General features: G+C 33.9%; 1 protein-coding gene across 1 annotated transcript; it reads left to right on the top strand.

Annotated features, from left to right (window-relative positions):
- The first annotated feature begins 10791 nt into the window (after positions 1–10791).
- On the top strand, positions 10792–25748 carry LOC132556754 (sushi, von Willebrand factor type A, EGF and pentraxin domain-containing protein 1-like). Its single transcript, XM_060221197.1, has 23 exons — positions 10792–10804; positions 12561–12687; positions 13356–13480; positions 13822–14013; positions 14323–14505; positions 14959–15213; positions 15442–15639; positions 15909–16103; positions 16230–16405; positions 16681–16960; positions 17211–17372; positions 17715–17876; positions 18207–18411; positions 19476–19642; positions 19893–20060; positions 20732–20962; positions 21331–21501; positions 21694–21897; positions 22069–22332; positions 24173–24355; positions 24538–24693; positions 24946–25002; positions 25669–25748. The coding sequence occupies exons 1-23, from the start codon at positions 10792–10794 to the stop codon at positions 25746–25748; spliced, it is 3954 nt and encodes a 1317-aa protein (XP_060077180.1).
- Positions 25749–27429: the final 1681 nt, after the last annotated feature.

The following is a 27429-nucleotide window of genomic DNA, read 5'->3' as shown; positions in this document are numbered from 1 at the left end:
TGCTAAATACAATTTTTACAACATTTTGTTTTGTAGGGATATGACTTAAAGAATCACGGGATTAACTCACAACACAATAAAATTTTGATAAACTATACGGAGAATTTTCAGTCTAGTATTGTTAGGAGTAGATAGATGTACCAATTACGATCTATTTAAGACATATAACACATGTTTTGTATTTTTACTAGTGTTGTTCATTGAAAGAGAGACCGATTTACAAGAAATTAATTATATTCGCTCTCTCTTTCTTTCTCTTCGCATAATAATCGTATTTAAACATGTTGTCTGGTCTTGTTAATATGTATTTTGTCAAACTCTATAGGAAAGGGCTTAAGAATCTTGTGCCCAATCCCACCTGTATATTTGATACCAATGGATATGTTTAAATCAAAGCAAAGTCAAGAGAATAAATCTGGATTCATTCCAAGGTGCCATTTTAAATAGGTATTATTTTACAATAATTTTCTTCAAAACATCCATGACATGGATTCCACGAAGAGAAGAAGGAAGTGTTTAGCCTTAGTTATAATGATTAAAATTTCCCGGGAAGATTGGTATTACTACCTAACAAAACATTGCTGATATTATCGTACGACAGTGATCACACATATGTTCGGTGATTCAGAAGTCATTGTTATAACATTCCATCGACTAGGAACTCCCACCTGGAAATTTGGTGGTAAATCTATTGCAACCATCATATCGTATATAACAACATAGAACTAGTATGAATAGAAATATATCAGAGAATGAGCAAACTGTGAGAATACGAGAGTTCTTCAATAAATTCTGCCGATAGTGTCATTAATCAAATGGAGAATTTAAAAAGAAATCTGGGCAGAAACGCCCTTTCTGATTTTGCTCTCCATAACGAAAATGCTGTGCCATGATCACCATTTTTGCATCACCTAGTTACTTTTTTTCTCCAGAGAGCATCAAAAAACGTCAGATGGACCAAGGTGTGATAAAAATGTTTAGCTACCACTTCCCCTTGTTTAAAACCGCCCATACAATATTACTCTTATGGAAATCAATGTATTGCCTTTCACTACTCTCTACTTTTTCGCGTAGATGTCGTTGACATTTTAAGCACTCTGTTATGACATTTGGCATTGGGAATTTAAGCGTCCTTGGTATTTTAAATACTAGACCACTTGAATTAAAATACTAACTATTTACGCGCCTTTAGGCATTTTTCACATGAGGGGCTATCTAAATCCCTCTATGCCTACGAGTTGTGGTAGTTCATAGTCTGTTTTACGGGAAGTGTTTATTGCAGAATAAACTGTTAAACTCAATGACATATTTCATCTCCACATGTAAATGCTGTTAAATCAACTACGATATTTTAGCAGGTTTATGAAAGGTATACCACTTCTACGAAAGTTTTATCTAATTTTTATTTCTTGTTTCCGAGTAAACTATCACAGCTTAGACCTTGATATATATTTTTCACGATGCTAACACATTTATCAGAAAACAATACTATTTTACGACCGGAGTTTTTTCAAATCTAATTAGATTTAGTTTTTGTTTACAGTATCTTCGAACCGGGAAGTAAGTCGCGTGATTTAGCTGACGTAGGTTATAGTCCTCAGAATCCATGGCACCATTGAATAAATATTTTGGTAAACAATCGACTTCTTAAAAAGTTCATAACATAGATTGCAGATATATTAATCAGAACGAGGATGTAATTACCGTCGTTGGAATTCAGCGTATTAAGATATTCAAAGGTTATTAATAGAATAAGGAGTGGCTTAAGTAGGCAATACTATATATCTTACAATAAGCCATAGTGATAATGACTTGTATCAATTTTATGTAACACGTTAGAATGATGTCCACGTGATTTCGAACGGCCATCAAAATAAAGTCCTATTTTAACTATGGGTTACCATGTAGAATCTAGAAGTTGTGGGATTACCAGAATGCGAACATTTTATTCAGACTTCATACTTTTACGATACAATTATCTAAACACTGGTAGAACTTTTGTGATTAGGAACATCAAGTATCTAAGATAATTGTATTAAACTAGGCCTTGAATACAATTCAGGGTTCAATTCCCACGAATGGACGCGACAAGGTATGGGGTCACTTTCCCAACCACGTAGTATGCAGTGTTATTACTTTAAGGAGATAGTTTGTGTAGACTATTCCTGCTGTCCGATTCCAATTGTACCAATATCAGTGCAATAACATATTCTGAAATGAAATGATATTTTTTTTATTTGCAGTCAGTAAGTAATTATCCTTGCGAGTTGTTTTTATTATCATTTCTATATAAGGAAACAGGAAGAAGTCGGTCAACCTTCTCAGGTCAATCAATTCGTTAGTGAGTTGGAAGTTTTCCAGACAAATAATTGCATTGTGCATAATAAGACCAAATATGATTATATAATGACTACAGTTGTGACATTGAGTAATGGCAATTATCTGTCGTAAACACAACACGTCATTCTTGTAGTTTGGTAACGTAAAAACCCATGGTGTACTATTGCGTAGTGGAACTATCACGATACTAATGTACTGATTTTTATACCATGCGTTCCGTACTCTATGTTAACACTGATGTCAACACGTTCTGTACCGTACTCCATGTTAACACTGATGTCAACACGTTCTGTACCGTACTCCATGTTAACACTGATGTAAACACGTTCTGTACCGTATTCCATGTTAACACTGATGTCAACACGTTCTGTACTGTACTCCATGTTAACACTGATTTTTATACGATGCGTACTACACTCCCTATAAATAGTGAGATAGGTCTTATATAGAACTGGATTTAAACATAAGTTTCATATCAGACATATTTCGTTTCAAAAGCTATGATAGTCTTAATTTTTATCTGAAAGATTGTGGGTTCGATTCCTGTACCGAATTAGAATTATATCATGCGTATTGGACTTTCGTTTTGTCAACATATAAGTTTTCCTTAAATGGAACTTGGATCTGGCTCCCAGTTCCGGAACTAGGAATTTTGAACCAACTTCAGCTCCCCTTAGTCGGTCGATTTCGATTTTCGCAACTGACGCCAGTAAAGAATATCCAGATACCCAAAGGCATTTAGTACTGGAGGCGTGTTGTTTAACATCTGTTTAGGACAGGTAATATTCTGTGAACCATACCATTGTCAAAAGCAGGAAGTTTTGAAGGGATTTAACTGGAACATAGAATAGGAATACCATTATGACGTATTTCAGCTGGTTTAGTGTAAATTATAGATCGGTATTGTCGACATATCTGTCAAGGCCGTAAACAAATATCAACAGTAAGAAATAGTAGACCTGCGTGCGGCGTTCTTACTACATATGATACTCGTGCACTATCAATACCAAAAGCCGAATCTAATACAATTCTTTGAAATAAATTATAAAATCTGATCTGGCTAGTTTTGTTTTCAAACAGTGTTTTAGATGTGAAGATTGGACATTTATACATATCTGCTATTTTCTAGTGTTCGCCATTTCCACTACGACAATATTGCTCTAAAATATTTATATATCTTTATAGTCATCGTGATTTCTATAACAATTAGTGTGGATGCACAAAATCGTCATTGGGCTTATTGATAAAATGTGATAATGAGTGATCTTAAGTACATTTGCCGTATGTTACACGATAAACACAATAGTTCCCAGCTTCTCATGTACCATTACGTTTGATCAGGTCAGAAGATAATATTAGCTGTACATCTTGCATACAATTTGCATTTTAGCTTGCACTGTAATTTGTATAAAGTTTACAATTGATAATTCGAAACTGGAGTTATAAGTACATGGTATCTGTTCAGTATTTTGCGCGTATAGCTTGGAAAAGATACTGATTCCACCTAGATGAAGACACGGGTAAGAATGGGGAGATTTTTCATTATTTGGTCATGAACAGTAAATGTATCTTCGATACTTACAAGACTTGGTAAATGACATCCATGCACAACATAGGGAATACTCAAAAGAGAATATTGTCATATACAGTTGGCAAGAGAAGAATTAAGCTGGAAGGTTAAACTGAAGAGTAAACATGAAAACAGAGACAGCGTTTACTGGTAGATTACACAAAACATGCACCTTAGGCACTTTGAAGTCATTATAAATAGTAATTTTTATTTACTGAAAATGTGAAAGTATTCGGATCGAAGTCCTGGAAAATATCTGAAGTAGGCCCGATTCTGATAATTTCTTAATCTAAGTGACATTTTCAATACTTGGTATACAGATAAACTGGTATTTGTATACGGTGGTCAGTTTAATAGTTTTAAGTCTAACTATGCCAACGTTTGGACCTGAAACCACGACAATACAAAGCGGTTGTTCAAAAGCATATTAGAAGCAATAATTATGAATAATGAGACACACAAATCGAAAGGTATGTTATGGCGGAGTAAACCATAAGTGATGAGACACACCAATCAAAAGGTAGGTTATGGCGGTATGAACCATAAGTGATGAGACACACAAATCAAAAGGTAGGTTATGGCGGAGTAAAACATAAATGATGGGACACACCAACCAAAAGGTAGGTTATGGCGGTATGAACCATAAGTGATGAGACACACCAATCAAAAGGTAGGTTATGGCGGAGTAAAACATAAATGTTGAGACACACCAACCAAAAGGTAGGTTATGGCGGTATGAACCATAAGTGATGAGACACACAAATCAAAGGGTAGGTTATAGCAAAACCATAAGTGATGAGTTATCAAAAGGTAGGTAATGGCGGTATGAACCATAAGTGATGAGACACACAAATCAAAAGGTAGGTTATGGCGGAGTAAAACATAAATGATGGGACACACCAACCAAAAGGTAGGTTATGGCGGTATGAACCATAAGTGATGAGACACACAAATCAAAAGGTAGGTTATAGCGGAGTAAAACATAAATGTTGAGACACACCAACCAAAAGGTAGGTTATGGCGGTATGAACCATAAGTGATGAGACACACAAATCAAAAGGTAGGTTATAGCGGAGTAAACCATAAGTGATGAGACACACCAATCAAAAGGTAGGTAATGACGGAGTACATCATCAGTGATGAGACACCAAACGAAAGGCAGGTTATGGCGGAGTTAACCATAAGTGATGAGACACAAATCAAAAGGTAGGTTATGGCGGAGTAAACCGTAAGTGATGAGACAAACCAATCAAAAGGTAGGTTATGGCGGAGTGAACCATAAATGAATAGACACACCAATCAAAAGGTAGGTAATGACAGAATGACTGAAGGTCATAGGGACATATCTATGATGTATCAATATTATTGGACTGTGACTCAGGATAGGTAAAAATATGGCTGAAATGACTGAAATTGAAATAAAGCCCGAAAGTTTGTTTTATCTTTACATAGTAATTTGATATGAATTGTTCAGTGACAGTATAAGGAATATAGTTAAAAACCAGAAACTCCCTATGCTGTCCCTTTTCAACATATACCTCCTACACTGAATAGAGTTTTAGGCACGATTATTTCATTGGATTTGGAAGATATTTAAATACAACTCGATATTGTATTTAAATAAACATTTAAAGTTTAAATAAACACGGATGGCAGGGAAACATTGAAGATTGATTGATTATGTCTATTGTGCATAATCAAATACCTTATTCAAATGTTTAAAATGCACCATATTACAAAGAGTAACGAGAAATCAACAAGTCAGAGTTGGTAATATTTGTGTGAAAGTCATTACAAAGTCCAATGATTAATAGTGAATCAGCGAGGACAAGGCTACTTGCCGATGAAATCGTTTATTTCATGTATGTTACGAGAATTCTCAATCTTATAATAGATTATACAGTATGTAGTTAATGGTAATAAGAAGTAGATAAAATCTCTCTCGAAAACAATTGTCGTGTCATTTCTACATATAGAACGAAGAAGTTTTGTAATTGAAAGCAGTTAAGATATTGCACATGTATAATGTCAAAATAAAAAATAGAATACTCAGAGGGGGTAGAATGAAATGAAAACAAACATTAAATTAAATATAATTTACATGTTTATTTTTCACCATGATATGACAGCTCTGATAACATTTAATTAAGCTGAAGTTAAAATTGTACAAAAGCAAGTCAGTATCAAAGTGTTTTAGTCTCTAAGTTTTGGTTTCTGAGAAAGTTGTTAATAAACACAATATTCTCCTTACGTAATGCTATAACAAACATACTTAAGTATCTGGATTCCCGTCTAGGATTATAAGCAGTTGATATATGTACTGATTTTGATCTAAAGACTCCTGGTATCTCTGGAATATTATCAGTTGACCTGTTGACGTGCTAAATACAATTTTTAAAACATTTTGTTTTGTCGGGTATGCCTTAAAGAATCACAGGATTAACTCACAACACAATGAAATTTTGATAAACTATACGGAAAATTTTCAGTCTAGTATTGTTAGTAGTAGATAGATGTACCAATTACGATGTTTAAGACATTTAACACTTAAATGTTTTGTATTTTTGCTTGTGTTGTTCATTGTAGGAGAGACCGATTTACAAGAAACTGATTAAATTCTCTCTCTCTCTCTCTCTCTCTCTCTCTCTCTCTCTCTCTCTCTCTCTCTCTCTCTCTCTCTCTCTCTTTCTTCGCATAATAATTGTATTTAAACATGTCGTCTTTTCTTGTTAAAATGTATTTTGTCACACTTTATAGGAATGGGCTTAAGAAAACTTGTGCCCAATCCTACCTGTATATTTGATACCAATGAAATATGTTTAAATCAAAGCGAAGTCAGGAGACTAGAGAACTAGTATGAATAAAAATATGACAGAGAATGAGCAAAATGTGAGAATACGAGAGTTATTCAATAAATACTGTGCCATATGATCATCATTCTTGCATCACCTAGTTACTTTTTCTCCAGAGAGCATCAAAAATGTCACAGGGACCAAAGGGTGATAAATATAGGTTTATTACATTTTCTTCGCAAAAATAAACCAAAACAATGGCAACCTTACAATAACTATAAAATGGGTAAGTTGATCATGCTTTTTCCAGACATTACTCACTCATTATACAACGATGTTGTGCGCGGCAAAAAAAAGTCCATTTTATGAAAAATCATTAAAAATATACTGACTCATAAATAAATCATAATGAATGTTTATTTGTGTTTGGACATGGATTTTGTTATTTATTGTTGTCACTTATACACAATAAAATTTGTTAAAAGGGGAAAAAAGTAGTACTGCCTGGAATTGGAGAAGCTTTGTATCGGGCTCTCTGATTGGTCAATCCTCAAAGTGATATTTTTTCACCAGTGAAAAATATCACTTTTTTATATTTGTCACTTTTATCAGTTTGATATATCCCTATATTTCACTGCTAAAGATGTAATAAAAGGGTTTAGCTACTACTTTCCTTTGTTTAAAACCGCCAATGCAATATTACTTTTGTGGAAATCAGTTTATTGCCTTTCACTACTCTCCACTTTTTCGCGTAGATGTCGTTGACATTTTAAGCACTCTGTTAGAAATTTTGGCATTGGGAATTTAACCGTCCTTGGCGTTTTAAATACTAGACCACTTGAATTGAAATACTTACTATTTATGCGCCTTTAGGCAATTTTCACGTGAGGGGCTATTTAAATGTCTCTATGCCTACGACCTGTGGTAATTTACAGTCTTTTCTTACGGGAAGTGTTCATTGCAGAATAAACTGTTAAACTCGATGACATATTTCATCTCCACATGCAAATGCTGTTAATTCAACTACGATATTTTAGAAGGTTTTATGAAAGATATACCCCTTCCACGAAAGCTTTATCTAATTTTTATTTCTTGTTTCCGAGTAAACTATCACAGCTTAGACCTTGATATATATTTTTCTTTTATATACACGTACAATACTCCCCTTTCACGAGCAGAAAACAATACTATTTTACGACCGGAGTTTTTTCAAATCTAATTAGATTTAGTTTTTGTTTACAGTATCTACGATCCAGGAAGTAAGTCGCATGATTTAGCTGACGTAGGTTATAGTCCTCAGAATCCATGGCACCATTGAATAAATATTTTGGTAAACAATAGACTTCTTAAAAAGTTCATGACATAGATTGTAGATATATTAATCAGAACGAGGAAGTAATTACCGTCGTGGAAATCCAGCGTATTAAGATATCCAAAGGTTATCAATAGAAGGAGTGGCTTAAGTAGGCAATACTACATATCTTACAATAAGCCATAGTGATAATAACTTGTATCGATTTTATGTAACACGTTAGAATGATGTCCACGTGATTTCGAACGGCCATCAAAATAAAGTCCTATTTTAATCATGGGTTACCATGTAGAATTACCAGACAGTTGTGGAATTACCAGACAGCGAACTTTTACATATGTATACACATTTAAACTATTGTGGTTAAACATGAACTTTGGCTAGTTTTAAATGGATACAATGTACAAAAGCCTATCAGAAACATTAAATAACACATACATAAACTGGGAATTTTTCAAATGAATCGAATTTGCTGACAACAAATATGTAATTCATTTTGGTTCTTTAAAAAAATGCAAATGCAGTAAAACGTTGAATTATAAAAAGAACTTAAATTGCTTCATAAATATTTGTATTCTTTAACATTAATTTTGACTTTTGGAAATTTAGTTATATAACAACAGTTACTGAGTGCGTAATGCTTATTCTGACTATACGAAAACACGTTAAGATAACGATCCTCAATATAACTATAAGAAAACACTTTAAGATAATTTAACCTTGATCTGACTATTGGAAAACACGTGAAGACAATCATCCTTGATCTGACTATAGGAAAACACGTTAAGATAATTTATCCATGATATGACTGTAGGAAAACACGTTAAGATAATTTAACCATGATCTGACTGTAAGATAACACGTTCAGAAAATCAACCTTGATCTGACTGTAGGAAAACACGTTAAGATAATTTAACCTTGATCTGACTATAGGAAACAATTAAGATAATTTAGCCTTAATCTTACTATAGGAAAACACGTTAATGTAACAGAGGTCATTTTTCATCGCAATGCCTCCGCCAGGAATCGAACCCGGGACCCCTGGCTGACTAGTCTGACGCTCAACCATTCGAGCTAAAGAGAAGTTCTCTCTAGTCGAGTGGTATATTGCGGCTAGTATTATACCAGGGTTACATATTCCCCCTTCAGGAAATAACTCGTCCTCGAGTTTCCAGGGATTACAGCGATGCTGGTGGGACATGGCTAAGTACTATTCTCGGGTCCCTACATGGGCGTCAATGTAAAATCCATGTCGCAATGCGCCACGTACCGAATAATACGAAAGGCTGACTTCCGGTTCTGATACGCGAACGCATAACGATAATATTAAAACAATAACAAATGCATATAGCACATATATTAAAATAATGACAAAATAACATTACTACATTAAGATAATTTAACCATGATCTGACTATATGAAAACACGTTAAAATAATTTAACACGTTAAGAAAATCAACCTTGATCTGACAATAAGAAAACACGTTAAGATAATTTAACCATGATCTGACTATAGGAAAACACGTTAAGATAATTTAACCATGATCTGACAATAGGAAAACACGTTAAGATGATCATTCTTGATCTGAATATAGATAAACGCTTAAGACATTCCATCTTCATTGAACTGGCCATAAAAGAAAGAGCGTTTGTACAGAGGCATGTTAAATACCATTTTGCATTAACATTCACGTTTTATTGTTTAATTTGACAAAATCGCAGATTTAAAGTTTTGTATTTCAGATGAGTTCGTGATAGAATAATCATAATTTTATTCATCAGTTTATTCAGACTTCATACTTTTACGATACAATTATCTAAACACTGGTAGAACTTTTGTGATTAGGAACATCAAGTATCTAAGATAATTGTATTAAACTAGGCCTCGAATACAATTTTGTAGCAGGTAAACATATAATTCAGGGCAAACACTTCCAAATGAACAAGTTACAGTGATTTCCAGTCATACAAGTAATCTATTTTGAACAAATGTACATACGCAGATATAAATACAACGTACCCGGAAGTTCTTTATCAATTAGTTTTATGTCCACCTGCACACTCATACCTATGCAGAGACGCCCGTTCGAAGACCCGTCATGACAAGGTTTCACGTATATCTGTGGATTGTAGCAGCCTTTTGGGAGATATTTACAGTACAGGTATGTTACAATAAGATAAATTGACATATTAAAAGTGGACTAAATAGTTACCATTCGGAATAACTAACGAAAACTAATTCAATTCTACATGTATGTTAGTTGACGAGAACACTGTTCCTGACAGTTCTATTTAATCCTTATATACTATATTCTATTTGTAATTTGGATCTATTCCTTGTGTACGATACAGCCGATCTGTCAATGTTGGTACATTGTATGTCGCTGATGTTTCTATTTCGCCATTTGTCTTTTTGTTTCATTTGTTTTGTCATTTGAATACCATCTTCCTTTCGGTAGTTGAAAATTTCAGCATCATTTACAAATACTGTATATATTTGTGATCTAATTTCCCGTATATCCATTGTAGGGTACAGTAAAGGGAGGTTGTGATACCACCGACTTGCCGTCGACAAACATAAAATGCCAGGACGAGGAAAACAACCGTGTTACCCCTATAGAGGATGTTGTCAGTCCCGGACACATTTGTATATTTACTTGTACACAGAATTCTCGGCAAACATGGGTATATTGTAAAGATGGAGAATGGTCAGGTGAACTTGAAATATGTAAGTAAACAGTTACAAGAAGCAGAAAATAAACGATAAAGTCTAAAAATGGCGAAGAAAGGTTTGCAGTAACCTACCACGTTTCAACTCAACCGAACAGAGGCACGGTTCAGAGTATACATGTGCATTTGACGCTGTTCTAAAATGATTTGATATATGAAAATTAAGAAATTTACTTCATTATGGGACTGCACCTCCCAGTCTAGATTTTGACTTTTCTTTCGGTCACTTGATTTTCCTCAGTCGCCACAAGGCTTCAACATTTAGGATCTTAACATCACTGACAAGTCTTAGAAGGACGAAACAAATATATGATTCAATTTAAGTCATTGTTTGGCTCTACTGTATCTACTCTAAATTATTTAAATGTGCTATTCAGTTGTGTGTCTTCTGTTATCTTACTGGTACATGTATTCCCACATAAATGATTTCTAAATGATGATGAAGAACAAAAACACGAACACTATTTTCATTGTTGTAGGGTAGTGCAGTCGTGGTCTATGTGCACATACATAATTATATATAATAAGAAATCATATCAAAGCGGCGGGTTAAAACGAGGCTCTATAAGGTCACGTGATGAACGCGGCTATCTCCGATCAAAGCTAGCGTTAGTTTAAAGTTGATAGTCTGTATCAATTTATAATTTTATAAAGAGTATAATTTTGAGAATTACAACGCTTGCCTGAAAACAAACGCATGGGGAAAGTAATGAAATATAACCATTTAGTCATTTTAAGGCCATTTGAAACACAAAACAAAATTATTTTTCTTGTTAAAACGCAACAGTGATCTCGTTTAAACGCGTTAGTTATTTATCATCTTAAGTTTATATCAAATTATTAATATTGTGTTTCGTTTCGTTTTGTTTTAATAAAATTATTTCGTTTTAACGCGATCCTCATTTCGTTTAAATACTTCAATTATCACGTTTTATCAAGAAAGTTTTCACTTTTCAACGCGACTATTCCTCCTTAAAGCAACGCAAACATCGTGTGTTTTTATGAGATGCGTATATATTCCCCTTTCAATCCTAATAGGAATCTCTATACAAACAGGTCGAGAAGATCCATTACCTATAATTCGTCCCAGATCAAGGAGGTGGGGCCGCTTCTTCAGACGAGTATTCCGAGGTGTCAAATGTACGTTTACCCGGTGTAGCAAGAGAAGCAGACAGCCCAGTACGTACATGTGCTTTATGATATACATAAGATATTGAAAAGTGACGTCAACATATAACAAATTTCTTAGATTGTATCTTGACTATGGAAAAATAGTTATTTGGAGGAAAATTGTATAATATTAACAACAGCAATGAGTATGAAAAAACATTCTCAAATATATCTCCATAAATTACAATAGATAATCAAATAAGCGAGTTTAGGTATTAAAATCATATTTAGTTTATATGCAGCTTCAAGCTTGTTAAAACTAATGATCGTTTGGCTTTTTACATTTTTTTCCCTATCCTCGAATCATTTTACTGCTTGTTAATGAAAGAGCTTTTTTTTTGAAAAAAAAATACCATTAGCCTCGAAAATAACTAATAAAGCCTGTTATGCAGGAACAAAGTTAAGAATGATATGTGAAAAATGGATTGTGAATATTCCTGTAGGACATAATCTAACTCCGGTGGCCTTTTGCTTTTAAATAACTATCTGAAATGTAACATTGCAAAAAATCATCTTTGCGCTTATTTGCCAGAATATGATAATGCACTGAATTTCATTGTGCCAAAACTAAGTACGTTTTCTTAATGTGTAAGTTGTTTGTGTTGATGTTACTCATAACTACACTGTCTCTTAATACAAATACAGAAGACATCACTCCCCCTCAGCTTGAATGCCCACCTGACCAACATGTATATGGCGACCCTTTCCAGACTCATGCCAAGGTGAACTGGATCACGCCTACCGCATGGGACTTTCCGGATGGTACCGTGAGGTAAGTCCAATATTTAGACTCCGCCTTATCGAATTCAGTATCCTTCACTTTAACACTGGTTTAGTAAATTGTGTACATTTACACCTTACGTCGACGTCCGACACGACACAGTTATGTATATTTATCAGGAATATACATATGTAATTCAGTTGTGTCTAAAGTTTAACTTAATGTGACTTTACAAGTTGTCTGACTGAAACTCAAAATAGTATAGTAACATTTCACTGGCTTATCCGCAAGAATGTTATTGTAAGGTTAAGTCACCTTACGCTCTTGCCTCAAAATTTTAGTCAACTTTTTAAATTGATTTTATCCTGGTATTCGATATGTACTCTTAAGGTTGCTATGTTTTGGAGATGGAATTGCTGAAGATAAATTGAAAATAAAATCTATGAAAATATCTATAGTCTGGTCTGTTACATCAGTGAAAAATTCTTCCATTTTGCTTCAGAAATAAGCATTTAGTCTCTCATTTTTCAGTTAGAATTAATTATTTTTACAACTTATTAGTCGATCGAAGATGGACAAGTTCTTGTATCTTCACTCGTCAAGATGTCCTGTACGATGTTTAGAAAGTACGCGAAATTTTATTTTTACATGAAAAACTTCTTAAATAAAAATTGGATTCTGACTATTTTGTCCCTATCGCTTCTCAATTATATTTACAGTGTTCAAAAATCCTCCAGTCGTAACTCTGGATACCCCATTTCTGAACCTGGCGCGACAATTGGTTTCTACGCAAGAGACAGGAGTGGAAACATGGCAAAATGCAACTTTAATATATACGTCACTGGTATGTTGCTACGTTGCGTGTCAATCATTCTGTTTTATATCAGAGGAAAGTAACTAACTCAAATCACAACAATAATTATTGAGATACTGACTAATGTTAGCTAAACCAAGAGAGCACGGGTGTTGGAAAGACTCGGGGGAAACACTTGTTGCGAACAAATAGTTCTTATATCATCTCATCTGTTCCGGAAAACCAATCCGATTATCAGGGTTAAAGAGCGAGTTTAGTGCCTACTGATCGAAAGGTACATATCGTGTTTGCCAGATTTTCAAATGTTGGTTTATGTTTTGGATTTTCGAAAAAATGACTTGAATTCATGGTTTTTATCAATTTGTTGCCAGTGATACGGTGTCCAGTTCTAAAACGGATGACCGACGGTTATGTCATCTGCCATAGAAGTGATGACATGGTGCTTGGTTCTTACTGTGAATTCGGATGTTACGAAGGGCATGAACTCATTGGACCGAACTATACCGAATGCTTGTCTACGGGACGTTGGTCGTCATGGACAATTCAACAACCTGGCTGCCAAAGTAGGGAACACATCCCGTTCTTCCAAAGTCATTTCAACAAGATTTGTTAGAGTCACATATCTGTTCAATAAAAATTTGTCAGGCCTCTTAAGCATTCAAGTAAAATCTCCGTATTTGCTAATCAATTTATGTATTCTAATTTCTAAAGGGAATTTTGTCTGAACTAGTTAAAAAATTATTGTATTGTCAAAATGTCGTATATTAGGTGTTTCGCAACTATAAAGGAAACAAATTGTTGTGGAATGTGTAAATTATTAAGAAAATGACAGTTTCAATTGGCATATTAAACTGATTTATATAATTGTGTAGAGCATTCCTGTGGTCCACTGTTACCTTCACCACTGCTAAGCATCACATACACCAATGGTAATTTGTTTCGATCTATCGCTACGTTCACTTGTACCAGTGGGTATGACGTACCTGTGGGCATGAGGCGAGTGTCGGTGTGTGGAGTTGATCAGTTATGGAGTGCTCCTGTTCCTAACTGTGTAGGCAAGTATTGTCTTTAATACAATCATGGTAACAATGGTTTAACGTCAGCGTTATATTATGTAGATTGTATGTGTGTACATCTGTAGTATACATGTGTGCAATTAGAAATTCCTACCTACATTTTTTTCCTATTGCCTTAGGAACATATTTTCAGGCATGCAAAGAATATCACTATCTGTGTTTGACCAGTTTTGCGTTAATTTGATGTTCAAAAAGATTGAAGAATTGTGACCAGTATCGAATATATTGTTCTCCATTGTTGATCTACAGGCGTGCTTCAAACCTAGCTCTAAAATGTCTTAGTATTTCATAACGTTTCCTTTTTATAGTAGATGATGTTAGTTCTGTTTCTGCTCTCCACTAGACCTCGCTTCGAAAACACAAGTGCAGTTTAGCGGAGAAAATTTATACTAAGGCAGGTAATCTAATCTAGTATGATGTATACATATTCAGACATTGAGCGACCGAGTTTTAAACGATATCCGTCGTCGAAGACCTTCTATATTGCTCGCCATGACGTCACTGTAGCGGTATACTGGGAGGCCCCGGAAGTGGAGGATAACTCTGGAGACATTTTAGCTGTAGTACAGATTGCAGGCCCTTCTCAAGGTGATGCTCTGGAGGTTGGCACATATACTGTAACATATACAGCAACCGATAGTGCTGGCAATACCGCAAGGCCTCTCAACTTCAAAATCACCGTCAGAGGTATATAAATATTTTCAAATCATGCACATTTAAATGCAAAACTAGCAAGTTATTTCCCATTACAACCTTTCCGATACTAAATAAATCCTTTTTAGATGAATGGTTCAAACAGTGTACAAAATTAATCTTAATACATAGCATAGTCAGATTTATTCTCGATTACTTTGAAGTAATATACGATGTAGCATTGGCGGAAATACAAAACGTAGTTTTCATTATATGACACAGAAATCAGGTGTTTCCACGTGTATCCAACGCCATATACATCTGTTACCTGTACGGGTAACCGTCTAGGATCTACGTGTCGATTTGAGTGTTCAGATGGCGCCACACTGAATGCTTCCTCATCTATAACCAGCTGTGAGCAAGAGGGAACTCCTCCGTATGGCCTATGGGACTGGGGAACACAACAACCATTTTGTGAATGTGAGTTTAATTTAATTAGTTTCACTTCCACAATAACGATGATGGATCAGTTATTCCATCCTTAAGCGTGACAAATGTGAAAGTGGCAGCAGACATTAGAATATTTTAACTTGAAAATGCTACGTTCGATTGCTTATCATGTGTTATTCCATTGTCTCAATGAAACATTAAAAACAATTGATAATTTCATTATTTGTTTAAAACTATCTTGTCATAGAGAAATATCGTTCATAAATCTTCTAACGACATATCGTATGTTTTTTGTTAAGTGTCAGAGAATTGTCAGCTTCCTGAAGCGCCTGATAATGGAGCACTGGCTTGTGACTACTGGTTAGGGGGGCGATTCTGTCAGCCGCAGTGCCAGATGGGATACGATATTTCAGTTAGAAGCACTGCCGTTGATCTACTTATCTGTAATGATGATGGTAGCTTGTCATGGGATCTGCCTCTCCCCAACTGCATGCGTGAGTTTCTTTATCATCAACACTAAGTAAAAATTAATAAATACATTTAGGTACATATGAATGTTAAATGATATCAGCCACGTAATTTTCACACCTATTAATATTGATGAAATGATTTTTACACAGGTTCAAGTTCATCTAGGGGAACAAGAAGAACTGTTGAAGTAGTTTTCTTCACGGGAAGTTGCACTGACGAGTCAACACAGATGGAAATCAAGCAAAATTTCATTCAGAAACTTCAGTCTACTTCTTTCAGTCATGGTTGTGACATATCTCCGAAATGTAGTTGGAAAAACGTAAAGGTATGCCAACTGCATGTTAACTAAATCAAGCTATTTACAGTTAATTCGATAGAACTGTGGGTAAATCAAGGTTTATACAAGTCAAAAGGAAGTTTACCTGGAACATTTCAAGAATGCGAAAATTGATTGAAGTGTTGCTGAATCAAGTTATATACTGATATATATATTACTTGATCAAGGTATGAAAGTTGACAGAAGCATTAATTTATAGATATATTATGTTTATATAAGTTTTGTACACCATACGTTGTGTGTAAATGTCTACTGGTGCACAGGTGATATGTGGCAACACAAATGGAAAGCGATCGACAGGCTTCACCATCACCTTTGACATTGCGCTGAATTCCTCAGCAGTTATGGACGGAGAAGAATACTACAGTCAATTTATGGAAGGCGAGTCACTTATCGAGAGCTTGAGAGTTGATATGGCATTGGGAACACTGACAATACAGATGAACGATAACACCACTACGGAAGCTGCTGAAATCTTGAAAAGTAATTTGGGACTCCAATGTGAAGAAAACACAGTCGCTTCTATGAAAACTTTTACTTGTGGTAAGTCATCGAAAATGATCACAATTGACCAAAATGAACAATTATCAGAATATAATCAGAAATCAGAATAATAAGTAACATATTACAATTTCAAAAAATAAATAACTCATAAAATAAATGAATAAAAACGCATGGCAAAATGCTAAGATGAATTTACAAACATTTTATTATTGTTGTCTTATTTATATTTTTTTCATTCCGTAGTTCTTGATATGGATATGTTCTGTCAATATAAATGATGTATGTTTAGTTGAATGTCAGAGTGGAAGTTACTATGACGCCGCCAGTGAAGAATGTGTATTATGTCCAATCGGCCAATATCAGTCAGAGTCCAGGAAAAGTACATGTGTACAATGTCCATATGGTACATCTACTTCTACAACAGGCTCTTCAAGTCCTACAAGTTGTCAGGGTAAACAAGAATTATATTTACTCACGTATAACATGTATAAGTCAGTCAATTTTGACCCCACTAAAGCTAGTTACTTTTGCTTTTGAAGCCATTATCTTGTTACGTGTTATGTTTGAACTGCACAATATAATAAAAAAAAAATCTTTATTTAGTTTACAACAATCACAAAAATGAGGTTGGTTTCGTACTGAAAGTATAACAGTATAAAAAGATCTAAATTAATTATAACAACTTCTAATAAAAACTTTTTTCGTAGGGTTTTCCGATTATCTCGATTTGAACTGATAGCATTGCCTTTGTATTTGACGGTTCTCCTATGCGGACATCGTTAACATATTTCAGCGGCTTGTCCTCCTGGTTCTTCGTCTCCGTCCTCTCTGCCTCCGTGTACACCTTGTGACATAGGATACTACCAAAGCGAATACGGAGCCACAGTCTGCAGTGCCTGCCCGGGGAACAAAATCACCAAGAACGATAATTCTTCATCAGAAACGGATTGCGTCGGTAACCACGTTTTTGCAAATAATTAATAGACAAAGTCTTTCTTTGGCAATCTGAAAGTGCAGTAATTATTGATTTGCATAGATTGAAATATAAATTTATTTTTAAACTTGATATATGTCATCATGTATCTTAATTACCTACCCTTCTTCATACCTTTACTATATATAGATAGTGTGTAATCGTATTACAACTAGTCGTTACAACTAAACCTATTCACACCATTTATGTTACAAATCTAATTTTGTAAGGTGGAATTTGATGGCATCTAATAAATAAATTACGATTTCAGTATTCATCAGTCAACACATAATCGACAATATATATTTGCAGAGTTTGATGTGTACTTCCCTGACAACCAGACCGCCGGCGTAATTCTCGGTCAAATAGAAACACTCTCCTTGACGGAATACACTGTTGTGTGGTGGCAACAGTGCAGCACTGTATGCATAGGAGAAGTCTTTGCATTAAATGATGAGACAGGGACGAACTCCTTAACCGTGCAAATGCTATCGACAATAGTAATCGGTGTAGATGGGTAAGCTAAATTCTTGAAACAAAAAAGTATATTTATATGTAAGACCATTGTTAGTTGATTGTGGATCAAAACCTGTAACTTAAAAAATGATAAAATTTAACAAAAATGTTTTTTTTTATACCATGGTTGTTTTCGGTTTTACCGAATGCTTAGTGCGATTTTCAGGGAAGTCATGAAAAGACATATCTTTCTCGTCATTAACTTTTCGCCGTTCGATTTCATACTGAATATAACGGAAAAAAGACTCGAAAATATCAACCTTCAGAGCATAATAGATATATCAGCACTTCCTTTATTTTCTCATGACTATTATGAATGTTAATGATGTATCCTACGACATAGCGGTTGTAATATGAACATTTTTACATAATACAACACAATAATTGAGAAGAGTTGTTAAACACTACTCTTGTCAGGTCAGTTTACGGTTTAGCTACACTTCCCTTTCCTGTGGTGTTGACGTGTCGTATTGAGATATGCAAGGAATTTTTTTTCAAATATGGGGGTTTCCATGCTTAATAGATATTGGCAACTGACAAACTCACAACAGTGTTTCGAGAGGTGTTCGTCGATAAAAAATGTTTTGGTCGTCATAATGATCTTAAAAATAGTCTAGACCGTGTAAGATATAAAGCTGGATGTCTTTTATGCCCGATAACATGCCGTGTGGTTCCGTTATTATTCACCTTGTTCTCATTTGTGAACGTAGAGATAGTTTTTAGTTCATCAAATTTTACATAGGTGGTATCGTCATTTAAGTAGAACACATTAACTCTTCCGGATCACACGGTCTTATTATTCGTGAATTTATACAATCGTCTTTTAGTATTTTTCTTTTCTTTAAAATCAGCCTGTGATTTCCAGTTTAAACTATTAATCTGTTGTCGGTTTTGTCTTAACCATTTACTGTATGTTAATTCTATGTTTCTCGTGAAATATTTAACTTTAGACTTAAGAGTTCTGCAATCAATGCGACACAAACATGTACCAAATACCAACCATCGTCTGCTAGATTGTTTTTGTGTCTTCCTCTTATTGTTTTTTCATCCCTATTTTTACTATAGACAGACAATCAACAGCGGTCTCACTGTTCCTGATGACGGAGAGTGGCATGTGTTTATGTTAAAAAGAAGACACGCCTGTCTAGAGTGTTATATGGACATGTCCCTTGTAATGAACATCACTGAAATTACTGTGCAGAGCGTTTTTGGCGGTGTTGTCAAACTTGGGGGTAAGCACATACTTATGATATTGTATCTTCCTAATCATCTATATTGTACTGTGAGGGTAATAGGACATAATACATCGGTTACGTTACAATATGTTTAGTAATACAAATATACATGGGCGATACAAAAAATGTTTTGATTTTAAACGATTATAACCGGTTCAGAGAAATGATGATTTGTTCACGTGTTCTTGAAAATCATTAAAAGAAATGAGGACCACTGGTACTACTTTTGATAATTCCGTTTTCATAGGAACTTCATTCGAAGGAACCATATCCCAGCTGAACGTGTTCACCGAATCGAATCCGTTGGTAACAGACAGATGTTTTAACGATGCAACCGGTGATGTAGTAAGCTGGAGGAGTATTCTAAACGCCACGATGAATGACGCCTTTATACAAATTCCTAGTGTTTGTGATGGTATGTCTGTTTATCATTTTCAATATTGTCTGATGAATTCCGTTGATTAGAAGCTGTTAGAAACATGTTATCTATAATTCTGAATACCAAATCTGACGATTATCTGGTCTATAAGATAAATATGTCTGAGGTAAATTCTAGAATCTTACACAATTGACTTTTCGTTTGCATTGATTGTTACAAAACAATAAATGCGAATGTTTCTCTACGAAACATATTATAATATAGCACAGTATATACGGTAATTTCACGTAAAGGGCTATGTATCAAAGAAAGGAAACAAAGTTTTCTCAATAAACATTAAGCTGAATCAACGTTGACAAAGTCAAGAAAATAACAAAATGTGAATCTTGATCTGAATTCAAATCCAATTATACTAGTAAAAAATATTAACAAAAGGAAACAGTGAGACTCCTGAGAAAATACAAGGAGAATAAGACCTCTGTTGTATTGACGACACCTGTTTGGTCATGTCACCTTCTCAAATGATCAAAAAATTAACACAATATTGGAACCAACACACAAACTGACGAGCTTCAAACAATCGAGCATCAATTCACACAAAGAAATAGAATTCACTATGACTACCGTATAACTCCCACATATTTTTCATCAACCAAATTATTCATAAAAATTACCTTTAAATGAAATATTATCTTGATTAAAACCAGACATAAAGGAATGTGATTCAAATCCGTGTATCCATGGGAACTGTACTGACGAATACCACAGGTACCAATGTCAGTGCGATGTTGGTTATACTGGAAGTGATTGTGATGTTGACATTGACGATTGCGACGCGAATTCCTGCCAAAATAACGCCACTTGTCAGGACAGTGTCAATAACTACACATGCCAATGTTTGCCAAACTTCACAGGAGTTCTCTGTGAAATTGCTTTCGGTACGTTAGTCCCAGATGTCCTTTTATTGTTCATTCCTGTTGCTGCTGTTGAGGCAATAGTCAATGATGTTAGATTGATTTTCTTAAAACAAATTGTAATACTACGATAGGTGTCAAATTATTAAACATAGAGCTTGTAGATCTTTCCTTGTTACCGACCTCAATAATGTATCATTTGTTCATATAAGACGTTGGCTGCGGCATGTATTTTATAGATAGACTTTCTCAATGAAATATGATTTTAAAAGTAACGACTTCAAATATATAAGCTATTAAACTAATTAAACCCTAAAACCACTTTTTAACGACATGAATATTATAGATGATTTAGTAAAGTAACAAGTTGTTTAATTTGGATAACAATGTAGTTGACGGTGGATGGAATGCGTGGGGAAATTGGACAGAGTGTAGTGTAACATGTGGTAATGGCACGCAGACTCGTATTCGAGCCTGTGACAATCCTGCCCCGGACAATGGTGGCGCAGAGTGCGCTGGTGACAGAACTGAAACAGAGATTTGCGTACAGGAGACCTGTCCTGGTAAATATCAACTCATTATCATCGCAAATAATTAATCACAAAAGAAATACGAAATGCCGTCATTTTACTCTCATTACCAGCTTATTAATCAGACATTTTACCATGAGTTAACAACAAGTGTATTTGCCATGCTCGTATATTTTTGTTGACGCATGCTCAATGATTTGAATCCTGCTTTATCTCTATATATAGAGTGTGGAGAACTAGTTCCGCCAGCCAATGGTTCCCTGAACTGTGCCAATGACGGCGTGGATACCGTTTGCGAACTGGAATGTGACGAAGGCTTTGCGACAGATATCCCTATCCCTGACAATTACACGTGCGGCAACTCTACTTTCGACCAGTGGGATTTTAAAATTGATACCAATGTCTTCACACGGCTTCCGTCCTGTATAGGTGAGCATAACCCTATCTTTCTCGATTTCAGGGTAATCAGCAGCACAGAAATTTTGAATCAGAATTATTTTTTTTTATTTATTCATCCATGTTGCCTTTTATAACTTACAGACGTTATTTGTAAGACTATATATCAAAGTCGTGAATATTTCTGCTCATTACATTTATCAGCAACGACTGACCCAGACGACATGAGGGCAATTCGAACTTCTTACTACGATGGCTTAGACTGTGATACTCTGATGTCGAACGAAGACTCTCGAATAACTGTACTGGGTAAACTCGGAGTGGTTGTAAATTCTCTGACTGGCGTACAGAATAATGATTGCAAGGAGGATCAGAAGTTTATCAACACTTGTGAGGATAGGCGAAAACGAGATACTTCTTCCGACTCAGCGGGGTACTCCGTCATGCTTCACTGCGATTCAAAATCAAGTAAGTATCATTACTAGACATATCATTACTAGACATTACTAGACATATCATTACTAGACATTACTAGACATATCATTACTAGATATTACTAGACATATCATTACTAGACATTACTAGACATATCATTACTAGACATTACTAGACATATCATTACTAGACATATCATTACTTGACATATCATTACTAGACATTACTAGACATATCATTACTAGACATTACTAGACATTACTAAACATATCATTACTAGACATATCATTACTAGACATATCATTACTAGACATTACTAGACATATCATTACTAGACATATCATTTCTAGACATTACTAGACATATCATTACTAGACATATCATTACTAGACATTACTAGACATATCATTACTAGACATATCATTACTAGACATTACTAGACATATCATTACTAGACATATCATTACTAGACATATCATTACTAGACATTACTAGACATATCATTACTAGACATATCATTACTAGACATTACTAGACATATCATTACTAGACATATCATTACTATCCATATCATTACTAGACATTACTAGACATATCATTACTAGACATATCATTACTTGACATATCATTACTAGACATATAATTACTAGACATTACTAGACATATCATTATTAGACATTACTAGACATATCATTACTAGACATTACTAGACATATCATTACTAGACATATCATTACTAGACATTACTAGACATATCATTACTAGACATATCATTACTAGACATTACTAGACATATCATTACTAGACATATCATTACTAGACATTACTAGACATATCATTACTAGACATTACTAGACATATCATTACTAGACATTACTAGACATATCATTACTAGACATAACTAGGCATATCATTATTAGACATTACTAGACATTACTAGACATACCATTACTAGACATTACTAGACATATCATTACTAGACATTACTAGACATATCATTACTAGACATATCATTACTAGACATTACTAGACATTACTAGACATATCATTACTAGACATATCATTACTAGACATTACTAGACATATCATTACTAGACATATCATTACTAGACATTACTAGACATATCATTATTAGACATTACTAGACATTACTAGACATTACTAGACATATCATTACTAGACATACCATTACTAGACATATCATTACTATCCATATCATTACTAGACATTACTAGATATATCATTACTATCCATATCATTACTAGACATTACTAGATATATCATTACTATCCATATCATTACTAGACATTACTAGACATATCATTACTAGACATATCATTACTAGACATTACTAGACATTACTAGACATATCATTACTAGACATTACTATCCATATCATTACTAGACATTACTAGACATATCATTACTAGACATTACTAGACATATCATTACTAGACATTACTAGACATATCATTACTAGACATATCATTACTAGACATTACTATCCATATCATTACTAGACATATCATTATTAGACATTACTAGACATTAATAGACATATCATTACTAGACATATCATTATTAGACATTACTAGACATTACTTGACATATCATTACTAGACATATAATTACTAGACATTACTAGACATATCATATCATTACTAGACATTACTAGACATATCATTATTAGACATTACTAGACATATCATTACTAGACATATCAGTGAAGAAATAAAAACAAAGTGTAATTTGACTAAGACAGGAATATACAACTTATAGAACGTTTTAAATACAATAGCTTTTTTTATCAGTTTTGATTTCTGAAAAAATAAAAAAAACGTATTTATGTAATGACAGTTTACATTTTTATCAGAAGGCGCGGCTGAATGTTACGAGATCCTAACACAGGCGGTGATTGATTTGGAAAGATTGGAGGAGCTAGGTGAAACAAACATCATAATAGATGGCGTTCAATACATAGTGAACATCAGTCAGTCTGTATCCGATTCCATTTTAAACTGCCCTGTAGGAATGGTGGAAGTCTTTTCCTTCTGTGGTAGGTCCAGCAGTTCATACATACTCAGGTTTAAATACACTAACAAAAATAGTGTATAGGTTAAATATGAAATATCATGTTTATAACTTTGCCAGTATTTGTATGTATTTTATATCTAAAAAAAAAAAAAAAAAAACCAAAGTTCAACGATTCTTTTAAATATATCAAATGACTGTTTGTAGTTCCTTGTGGACCTGGCCGGTATTACACTGAAGATGAGTGTGAACTCTGTGATATTGGATCATACCAGGACACTACACAACAAACTTTCTGTAAGGCCTGTCCATCAGGAACATCTACGGAGGGTACTGGTTCTATCAGCATCACAGAATGTTCCGGTGTGTGATCTACATAACCTCAATCATTGGAAAATTCTGCTCCCTTACTTTTACTTCAATATTTTTATATCACTTACCAAAAATCAGAACCCTGTACACTTTGATTTGTCAACATACAAAGAGTCAAGGAATTTTTTTAATTGTCAAAGTCAAATGTTGCTAAGTGATATTCAGCATTTTCAACAATATATATGTATATACAGATATATTTTCATCACATTAATGCAAATCTATGTTGTGGATTGTTTTTAGTTCTTTTGCCCGTTGAGGATTCCGCCAAAGAAATGGAAGAAGCAACCATTGGGTCAGGTAAAACCTGCTCGTTTGGTACTGAATGGAGTACAGAACTGTTGAAAAGCTAATCAAATAGGAACGAAAATGCTAACGAAATAGTGAAGTCACCTATTTACTAATAATGAAATTATCTTACATTATTTGAAAGTACAACTTGAAAAAAACCTTTTAGTTGCAACTGTCAGTTGCTGTAAATAATATTGCTTTACCATGTAAAAATGACATTTTGAATATATATTGTGCTGTTTCTTAAAATGTAAATATGCAATTAGGGATACAATTTATCTATTCATCATGTTGATTGAGATTTTCACTTCAAATAGTGTTATTCTGAATATTCTCCCTTGTGCAAGAGACTTATTTCTTGTAAGAGTTACTTCCCTGCCAGTGTCTTTATATTTGTACTGTGAATTTTTCGAATAAGATTAAGTTTTAACACTCAGAGAACATGTTTCTATATATGTAGGGAACAACACTATTGATAATAATATTTAAATGTATAATAGTCAATATCATATTAAATAAAGTTGCTATAGCATAGTTTTGTTGTCTGTTTATCTAATTCTATTTTTTTGAAAAATCTAAAACCAAAATGCTTCAAAACTTCGAGTTTTTTAGAACTGAATAATTTGTTTAACCAACGTTGAACCAAGAAAGTGATATCATACTGTTTTGTTACAGTTGGGATGATTGCTGGAATTGTTGCTGGAACTGGACTCGTGATAACTTTTATCGCAATACTTACTATAAAGAGGCTTTAGTAAGGATCATTTATTCAAGATGTTATTGTTATTTTAAAGTTTCTTGATGGTAATATATACGTTATATATCAATTGTATCCAGCTGTGAATTGTCATTTTACCAGCAAATTACAATGTTAAAAATTCGAAACAACGTTATTCAAATTATTTCGCGAGTTCAATAATGATTAGCTTACTTAATGTATCTTACATTGCCTACCGCAGTTTGATATTATATCAAACCAAGGATGCATCTCAAAATCACACGTCTATGTACAATGAATATTTAAGGAGAAGAAGCAGATATTGTTATTGACATTTTTAATATATTTTTTTCAGCAACCCGAAAAAGAAGATATCAGATGTAGTATCATTTTCACGGCCTCCTGACACTTCAAGGCGCCTTGACAGAGAACTTACCACTGACAGGTGTTTTTTTTTCAATATTTAACTACTGATTCATTTATCACATGTATAGAATATTCTATTAGTCGTGTATGAAAATATAACAATGAATAACAGGTACGTATCATAAAGATGACACACATGTAAAATACAGCATGGCATTATTCTCATATATAATTCGGAAAATCAAATCACAATTTGTTACAAATATTCAAAAACATCATTGTCACTGATGAGAATTATGATTGAGGGTTGACAAACTCCGCCACTTAACCAAGATGTAAAACAGTGTATTTGCGTATTTGAATAAAATACATCTGCATGTAATTTGAAAGCAGGGTTTAATCAAGGACACGCGATGCTGTACCTCTACATGCTAATATAGCTGCATGCCATGTGTTTAAACATCAGAACAGTTATCCTTCATGATATTGTATATTCAACGAATTATTCTCAGGAAAGTCATGGAATATGTATAATAAATACGTTCACTTAGAGAAAATTAATAAAGAAGATTTCTTATGCAAACTGTGTTTACCACATAATACAACTTTTCGTATACATTTATTGTGGCAAAATATCAATACTAGAATATATGTAGCAAAGAACCAAGAAAATAAGATAAAGTATTTATACATTAATGTAAATACAGGCTAATATCTTGTATGTGCATATGCTATGCTACTTTGTCCTCACGGATTACATTTATTGAAGGTATTGATGTCATTAACTACTGTAAAGGTTGCTTTTTCGTGAATGGAACAAAATTACGAAAAATAAGCACCTCAAATGTAATTAATATGAATTACAACAACAGTACGTTACAAGACATAATAAAGTACACATTCGTCTCTCGTCGTAGGTGTTATCAATTTATCAATATATTAATTTTTTTGTGAGTAAACCACATCAAATGTTATTTCTTTGGATATGTCTAGTGTTAATTTGAACTATATAAATTGTTAATAGCCGTTATAAAGCATAAAGTGAGCATAGACCCGAATCTTGTTTTTTAGTGCGGACCTTGAAAACACATACCCGACTCGTGCAGATACTACCACAAAAACCAAATGGTCCACTTTCATGTAAATGTAATATTACGCATAGTATGTACTATCTAAGTAGTACTAAAACAACCTCCTCGTCTTTGACAAAGTATCTTTATGATAAGTTCAATTAGTTTATTGTGCTAAACTGATTAATTCTTGTTTTTTTATTTATCAAAAGATGAATTTTACCCTTAATTTCAAATCCTTTATGACAACTGCTTTCCATTACGGTTTTTCAGTTTGTGAAA

This window comes from Ylistrum balloti, unplaced genomic scaffold (assembly GCF_031769215.1).
Source record: "Ylistrum balloti isolate Yb309-2 unplaced genomic scaffold, AGI_CSIRO_Ybal_v1 Utg370590, whole genome shotgun sequence".
In the NCBI taxonomy this organism is placed as follows: domain Eukaryota; kingdom Metazoa; phylum Mollusca; class Bivalvia; order Pectinida; family Pectinidae; genus Ylistrum; species Ylistrum balloti.
The sequence above is the reverse complement of the archived record's forward strand: the minus strand, read 5'-3'. Positions and strand labels throughout refer to the sequence as shown.